Source organism: Sycon ciliatum, chromosome 7 (assembly GCF_964019385.1).
Source record: "Sycon ciliatum chromosome 7, ocSycCili1.1, whole genome shotgun sequence".
Lineage (NCBI taxonomy): Eukaryota > Metazoa > Porifera > Calcarea > Leucosolenida > Sycettidae > Sycon > Sycon ciliatum.
Window position 1 is genome coordinate 26,020,443 of NC_088649.1, and position 8,413 is coordinate 26,028,855.

General features: G+C 47.6%; 1 protein-coding gene across 1 annotated transcript in view; it reads left to right on the forward strand.

Annotated features, from left to right (window-relative positions):
• Positions 1-2,289, forward strand: part of LOC135820628 (neurogenic locus Notch protein-like) — a 28,182-nt gene extending 25,893 nt beyond the window's left edge. Inside the window, exon 13 of the mRNA XM_065333667.1 lies at positions 1,544-2,289. Within this exon, the coding sequence (XP_065189739.1) occupies positions 1,544-1,653 (110 nt within the window). The 3' untranslated portion in view covers positions 1,654-2,289. The remainder of the gene's footprint in view (positions 1-1,543) is intronic.
• The last annotated feature ends 6,124 nt before the right edge of the window (positions 2,290-8,413 follow it).

Consider the following 8,413-nt stretch of genomic DNA (forward strand, 5'->3'; position numbering starts at 1 on the left):
TGAAAAGAGTTTTTTGAGTAATAATGATACGGTGGCGAAGACATACCTTTAATAACCAGAGAAATGGTGGTAGCTACTAGTTACTAGCAAGAGTAGATAAACAAGAGTGCGCAACTCCGGATCTCTCCTGCACAATCTGCAAATACCCCCGCCCACTGCAGAATTTTTGTGGGCGTCACCTTTTTTCAGAGAAACGCGCATTTTGCCGCAGAGCAGTGCAGAGTAGGCAAAGCCCGATTTTGCCAGTGAAGCTTCGATATTTTGCCACAACATTTTGCTTTCTCATCGTTAATATTTTGCTTTCATTTGCCAGGCCACTCGATATTTTGCTCCCTTTTGCCCCAAAAAATAAATTGTGTCACATGTGGGAAAAGTGACCGAAAGTGGATCAAGTGTTGGCAAAAATGAGAAAAAGTGAGTCACGTTTTGCTAAAACTGTGCGAAATTGAGTCACATGCACCTTGTAAGTGTAAAATCTTCAAATTTCCAGCGAACACACCGATATTTTGCTCCGTTTTGCTAGCAAATTCCCTTTCAGAATTCTTCAATATTTTGCTAGCATAATTGCTAGCAAAATCGGGCTATGCCTAGTCTGGGGCACGTGCTTGGCACTGGGCTTGTAGTGTAAGTCCGGCCAAGAGCACGAGGGAAAACTTTCCGAAAGACTCGCAGCGCGAGCGTCGTCGAAAAGATTACGTCAACAAAAAATCTGCCGTGGGCCTACCCATCCGCGAGTTGCACACACTTGTTTATCTACTCTTGATGGCAAGCGGACCGAGCTCGGGACAACCTTCCGGGTTTTGAGCTGACTGCATAGACAGAAGCACCGGTGACCTCAGAGTTGAGGAAATTCCTAATTTGCGTTTCCATCTGTATCGTAACTTGTTAGGGCCCGATCACACATGCACTCGGAAGTAGTGGATCCACTGAAGCGACGTCGCAGGAGCGAACAATTCCATGGCAACGGCGAAAAGCAGAACTTCCGCCTCAGTGGAAACTCCAACCCGCTTCCTCAAAAATTTTCGAACCAAGACTGTCGCTTCTGCGGTTTCGCTTCAGCGGAAAGCACCACGGTCTGCTGTATAAGGACTTACTACAAGAAATTTGTATGCGTATGATGCCCATGCAATAAAATGCGTGCAAGATGGTCATTGACCTCGTCTATTGTCCGTACCGTATGCACCAGAGCCCACTTTACTCTCATTTTCCGCCGAAGTAGGAGTTTTCCCTGTTTGTATGCGTGACCATACACACGTGGTTTTGCTGGAGCGACACCAGGCTCGCTGTTGCAGAACCTCCAAGCTGAAGCGAACCCCAGTGCATGTGGGACCGGGCCCTAAGTGTTCCCCTTTCAAATATCACTCTGAGCACTATGAGTGCAGGAGAGCAATATGGAACAAAAAAAAGTGAAGATCTAAAGTCAAAATGTTGGTGGGTTTCCATAGTAATTTTTGAAATCAGATTTTGCGAAGAGGGGATGGTATGCCGTTGTCTGCTTTGCTAAGATGCTTGTGTGTGTGTCCTCTCTGTTTCTCCGCAACAGAGAGCAACGAGTCCGCTAACACTACCCAGGCTGCTACACCCACGACCAGTTACTCAATAACCAAACCAAAGAGCGACCCGGCCACAACTACTCCAACTGAAGTCGTCTAATAGAGTGACGGTGATGAACAGTGCAGTGCATGAAGTGTCAGTAATTGTAACTAGTTACTCATAAACCGGGGGGAATAACCTGGTGCCCTTCCACTTACCCACCCATCTTCCATAGCATCCACAATTCGGTCCAGGAAACTCGACAGGCACATGCAGTCGGTGTTACTCCAACGGAACGTTTCCAGGACGTGAAGAGCCCCTGCTAACCAAGTGTGTTTCCAGTCCTGATAATTTCCTCCGATTGTAAATTTCAAATCTGCAATTTCAGATCAGTGAAAATCTGAGGCAGACTGATATCCCATAACCCGCTACGGCAGAGTAATTATGTCGTATTTTAATTAGTAATTATGCACCTATTATTTGCAAGATGATGAGGGCAATAATAGATTGATCCCGACATAGCATAACTTAACTGGTTTAGCTTTGTTATTGTGTATTGTACTAGCACATAGTATATACATAAGTCGTCTACATTACTTCTCTATAAACAGATGTTCTCAGTTGTTACTTAGTCTTTTAATGTGTTCCCCAAGTTCTTTGACTGAGAATCTGGCAGTTTGGGCTCAAGTCATTTGGCTCCAGTTTTTTCTTTTTTCATTTCTAACTCTTGTTTCTAAGTTGAGGAAAAGTTCTCAATCTTCGGACTTAAGCTCTGGTCACAACTGGGGCGTGTACGCGTGAAACCACGCGTTTGTGCGTATTTTTGCTGGCTTTTGGTGCGCCATGCATACGGAAACGCGCCCAAATGGAAATTCCAGCATGTTGGAATTTACAGCGCGTATCAGGCGCGTACCAGCCTACATACCATTCACTTTGATTGGCGGGGTCAACAAATTAGTACTCGAAGGTGTCGCATGCGCTAAATACGACACAGATTGCTGTTTGTAACAAAGCTTAGCAAAAGTACATAGCCCCCAGAGTGTGCAACGCCTGTTCCAGCCCTGCATAGTCCCTGATACTAAGAGTCCATAACCCCCAGAGTGTGCAACTCGTGATCCTTCTCAGCACAAATCAGTGCCGCAACGAAATCCAACCTTCATACGTCATGTAGTGAGTAGCGGATGTACCAGATATGCACAGGGCCCCATCCGCCAATGCTTGACTATGGACCGGATGACGCAATGTTTGGATGGTTGGTTGTGTTTATTTAAATTCGCAAACCGAACGGACTGAACATGTCCAATGACAAGGAAGCGAATGAAGTCCAAATAACCCAGGAATGGGGACAGAGATGAAAAGAAAATAATGGGAACAGAAGGTTCTCGGCAAAGGAAGAAGAGAAAGGAAGGAAAAAAAAGAATAATGGAGAAGAAGAAGAAGAAGAAGAAAAATCGTGGTCACGGCGAGAAGAAAGCTTTTAGCAAAAAGACAAAGGAAAGGATGAAGGAGAAAATGGGGAGACACATCGTGGTCACGGCCAAAGCCGGAGTAGCGGCAGGACACAGTAGACAAAACAACACCAGGAACAAGCACGCATGAAGCATGGGCCATGCCGGCCCAGAAGCGGGAGACCCCGAAAGGAAGAGAGAAAAGAAGAGAAGATAGAGAAATCGAAGCATTGCACATCTACATGTACGCCCACACATCCACACATCCACACACCCACACATCCACACACCCACACATCCACACATCCACACACCCACACCTACACCCACAAACACACACACATACATCTACATGTACATACCCACACCTACGCACCAATACACACATACTTAGACACATACCCCCCCCCCACACACACACACGCGCGTGCACACACACACACACACGCGCGCGTGCACACACACACACACACAACACACACACACACACACACACATGTACATTGAGAGCCACACATACAATTGCTTTGCAATGTTCTCAGTTCATAGAAGAAACGGGACTGCGGCAGCACGGAATTGACGAGGAACAGAGATGGAGCGAATACTGCTTGGCAGGTTGTTCCAGCATAGCGCACCCTGGAAGGCGATTTCGTTGCGCCAGACCCCAACCTGGAGTTGCACACTCTGGGGGGTTATGGACTCTTGCTGATACTGATAGGGTCTTGGTTGAGCCAGGTTTTACAAAATTAGGACAGGTATACCATGGCAAAATGTGTGGAGAAGCAGATCCCAAACCCAGGTTTTGGAGATTTAAAGTGGGTTTTTGATCCTCAATTCGGCCCAAATTGGACTTTCAAAAGCCAGCGGGACTGTTTCCGATGAATGGACTGTAGTAAAATCCCTTAATTAATCAGGCTGCGAAAATTCGCCGAAAATGAGACTGATCGAAAATCGCTACGCTTTTCGCCGATTTTGGAGGGTTCCTTTGACAATCGTCGAAAATCGACCAAATCTTCTAATAATTATTTCACAAATTTTGAGGCCAACATGCCAACAGTTCTTTTAGCCGATTTTCCAATATATTCCAGTTTTCCAGCCGATTGTCAAACAATCAACTGATTTTGCAGTCGAATCTGATGTATTTTGGACCCGAGCGAAAAGCCGAACAAGCGGAAAAAACGGGCCGGTTTGGGGAAAGCCTACACAAGGGACCTTTCCGAACCTGAGCTTTCGAAGTTGGAAGGTTGCTGGTTTGCGCCTTGGAGAAGTGTTGGACCTAGGTGTCAGGTCGCTGAATGTCTCAGTACTCCCGGCCTTGTCAGTTTTGTGCCATTTTGTCGCACTCGCTGACTGTATAAAGATCTGGTTACGTTGGTGGACAGTTATCATAATATAACAAACAAACAAAAAACTAACTAACTAATACTGCTACAAGAATACCATGTAACAGGAGATGAGCCCTCGCCACGGAGAACGGTTTTGGGAAGCAAAGTTGCAATGCGCTTGAGAAAAGCCAAAGCCTTGCCTCGACCACCCGTGCCACAAAACAGCAATGGTGCTGGGATTCATGCTGCCATGGAGAATCATAATCAGTAAATTGATGTTGCTGTTTTTTTCTTCCTTTTTTCTTTTTTCTTTTTGGTTTCCCGTTCCCGGGGCCTTCTATTCGGTGCTCTCTGTAGTTGTACTTCTGTACTGTTTCATGTTGAGCTACATGTATCCGGATTCCAATAAACACCAAAAAAAAAGAACAAAAGAAAGAAAAAAACAGTCACATGTACCCATATATTTGGCGTTCCCTCTGAGCTACCCAAACAAATATTGTGCTTGACCGCATTACGGCACGTTCGGTATCTCCGCCTTCTCCGTTAAATCATATTTAAACAAAACCGTTCTGCGCTCCGGCTCTCCGCCTTCTCCGCGAACACAAGAAAACTCGAGGAAAACAAACAAATTCAAGAAGCAAGAATGACAAGAAAGGCAGAAAGTATGAGAACATTATAATGTTATAAGCCAGCAAAATTTACCCCAGATCTCCAGTTTCAATTTCCAAACAACCCAGCACGGGAGTCTTCTGCAAGCTGCGCACTCTGCTCAGGCACAAGTCTGTGGGCGGGGGTATGCATATCACGAACGGCATACTGAGAGAAGTGGCACCCATGTTCATGCAGTCCCTGTGCTAACACTAGTTTCCGGCTCGGGCAGCTACCTAGTGACTGGAAGTTGGCTACAGTCTTACCTATCTACAAAGAGAACGGCAAACATGCGTGGCCAGCTAACTACAGCCTACAGGCCTATCTCTGTATGATGATGTTGTTGTTGTTGCTGCTGCTGCTGGTGCTGCTGCCGTGGCTGTCGTTACAGTCCCTGTCGTTGTCAGGAAATGTTTGCTTGTGCCATTCTTCAACCAACCGACTTCATTTGTCACATGACTGACTCACGGCTGCCATCCAGAGCACACAAGAAGTCCATCGAACCGTCCACTCGGCAAACCTGCAAGAAAGCACCACTTCCTGCTCGATACACAGTGTTTCGGGGAATTCACCCCTCATCAGTTGAGCTTGAGTAGGCTGAGGAAGATTGTGCCTGAAGAGCACCACTTATATAATATATAATCATAGTGCTCTCCAGCCACAAACATCACCAGGGATACAAACTTACAGAGACGCTCCGTTTCCAGTGCCACAAACACCTCGTGAGCACCAGATAACAGCGTGAGTCAGTGTCGCTCCTGGACGGTGAGAACCAGGGAGTCGTAAAATACCGGGAGGCATAGATTAACGGCCGAACATCGGCCATTTTCCGGCCATTTTCGGCCACTGACCGGACGTTTTCAATTTCACCGGACATAGTGTCTGGTCAAAAAGGAAAAAAAGAGCAGCAACCATTCGACCGTTTTATGTAGAGTTGGGCTTTCTTCGGAGCTTCGTGCCAAATGCGACTTGCATATCGTACAACTAACACGTCTACCCTGTAGCCTCAGGCGTAGACTTCACCAGATTTACTTGATCCGCCTGTAGCAACGCGCGCGGCGCGGTTGCTACAGTCAATTCACACTTTCGACCTTTGGTACATGGTGTCGACTTCGCACTTGAATCGATGGGTTGAACTGTCGTTGTTGTTGTTTTTTATTTGAATTCGCAATACCAAACGGGCAATAAGCCCAATTACATGGAAGCGAATAAAAGAATGCTAAGAATGAGGCATTGGGGTTGATGTTATTTCAAGTGGAAAATACTGATTCCGGGAGGTACTACAAATAGGTACAATGAAAATCTGAAAAGGCCATGGTACTGTCGTTTACCATGCTGGAAGCAGCTACATGGAGAAGGAAAAACAACAAGAAAGACGTTTTATCTCATGTATTGGACAAACAGAGCTAACAGGAAAAGACCGTTCGTTATATGCCTATACATACTGTCCGTGTGTGTGTGGGAGGAGGGCATGTCACTGTTTCTCTTCTTTTTAAAAACGTTTATGGCCTGAGAGTGTACGGGTACACGGCTGCTGCGAAATCGGCCACGGCTTTGCAGGAACGTACACTGGCTGGCAGAGTGTTCCACAGCGCAGGTACACGGAAGAACGGTCGGCGAGTGCCTGTATTCGTCCTGGCCAGCGGGAGAATGAGTCCGGCGTTGGCTTGATGTCGAGTTGGGGCCGTGGTTGCGGGCTTCAGCTGCTTTGAAAGCGCTGTACTACATTGGCCGTTCAGGCCGCGCCAGATGAGATCGAGGAGTCGGTGGTGTTGTGTCTCCTCGATTTTCCGGAGGGATATGCTCTCCCTTTGGTGGCTTACCGAAGATGTGGGTGGTAGGCTGAACACAGCGCGGATGGCACGGTTCTGAAGACGTTGGAGTTTCCCTAGAGCGAAAGCTGAGAGGGAGGTGCTATAGGCCACACTTCCATATAATAGGTCGGGCATCACAACGGATTTTAGGTATTGGACCCTGGCCTTCTGGGAAAGGGATCGCCGGGCTCGCCACAATGCTCCGACTTTCCTGTTCACCTTCGCTGTAAGATCGTGGATATGATGGTCCCAGGTCAGTTGCTCGGTGATGGTTAAACCCAAGTACGTGGCCGCAGTACAAGCAGGTAAGCGGGTCTGATGGCAATTTACAGCGATACTGGTTTGCGCATCCCTCCCACAGATGGACAGAACTTGACTTTTGCGTTCCTTCAATAACAGGCCGCGGTTTTCGAGCCAGTCGGCCAGCGCAGTGACGGATGACGAGAGTCCCAGTGAAATAGTTGCCGTGTTGGAACCACTTTGGTACAGTGCAATATCGTCAGCAAATTGTATGCTAGGGGTCGGGTGAGCTACTGCAGCTACCGCTCGGGTGTATATATTGAACAAGATGGGCCCCAATACAGATCCCTGGGGTACTCCACTTGTGCATACTGTGATGTTGCTCAGTTCGCTACCGATGCGGACTTGTTGTGTCCGGTTTGTAAGGTAGCTAACGAGCCATTTCATCACCGTACCGCCAACTCAGGGGCGGATCCAGGAATTTTTCAGGGGGGGTTCAAATTTTTTCGAGTGCACAGAATTAAATTCGCTTCAAACTGTTTTCGGTTCGTTCACTACACCGGGAGTTGCAAAACTTTATTGTCACGGTAGCCCTTGCATTGCTTGGCCAATAAGACAAGGGTAATAATGCGTTTAGAGCCTTACAAAGTACAAAGCTGCAGCACAGGCAGAAACTAAGGCCGTGACTGCAGCATTTTCCGAACTGACGGAAGGCGAAGTTCTCTGACTGTCCTCCGGCTGGGACTGCGTGTCGTCACATTCGCGTCGTACACGGCGGAACGAAGCCAAGCTCAATGGCAACTGATCGGCCGCTCGCTTCTTTGGCAGACGTCGCGACATGGCAAACCACACGACAAACACAAACATGATCTTCGTACTGCGGCGGCGGAAACCTACAGTCCAGCCAGCGCGAAATAACACAAAACGACAAGGAAGGTAAGGAGGACAAGTGGCAGTTTCTCCACCTTTGCCTCCACCGCGACATGGCAAACTACACGACAAACACAAACATTATCTTCGTACTGCGACGGAGGAAACCTACAGTCCAGCCAGCGCGAAATAACACAAAACGACAAGGAAGGTAAGGCGGACAAGTGGCAGTTTCTCCACCTTTGCCTCCACCGCGACATGGCAAACTACACGACAAACACAAACATGATCTTCGTACTGCGACGGAGGAAACCTACAGTCCAGCCAGCGCGAAATAAAACAAAACGACAAGGAAGGAGGACAAGTGGCAGTTTTTCCACCTTTTGCTCCACCACTTGAACTGTCGATCGTTTCAAGTCACATGATACGCGTACGGACCCTTCGATTCGAACGGTACGCGTACAACAGTCCCGACCACTGCATGCATGCAGTGACCTACATTGTAGTACCTGCACTGCCTGTACGTGACTACTGC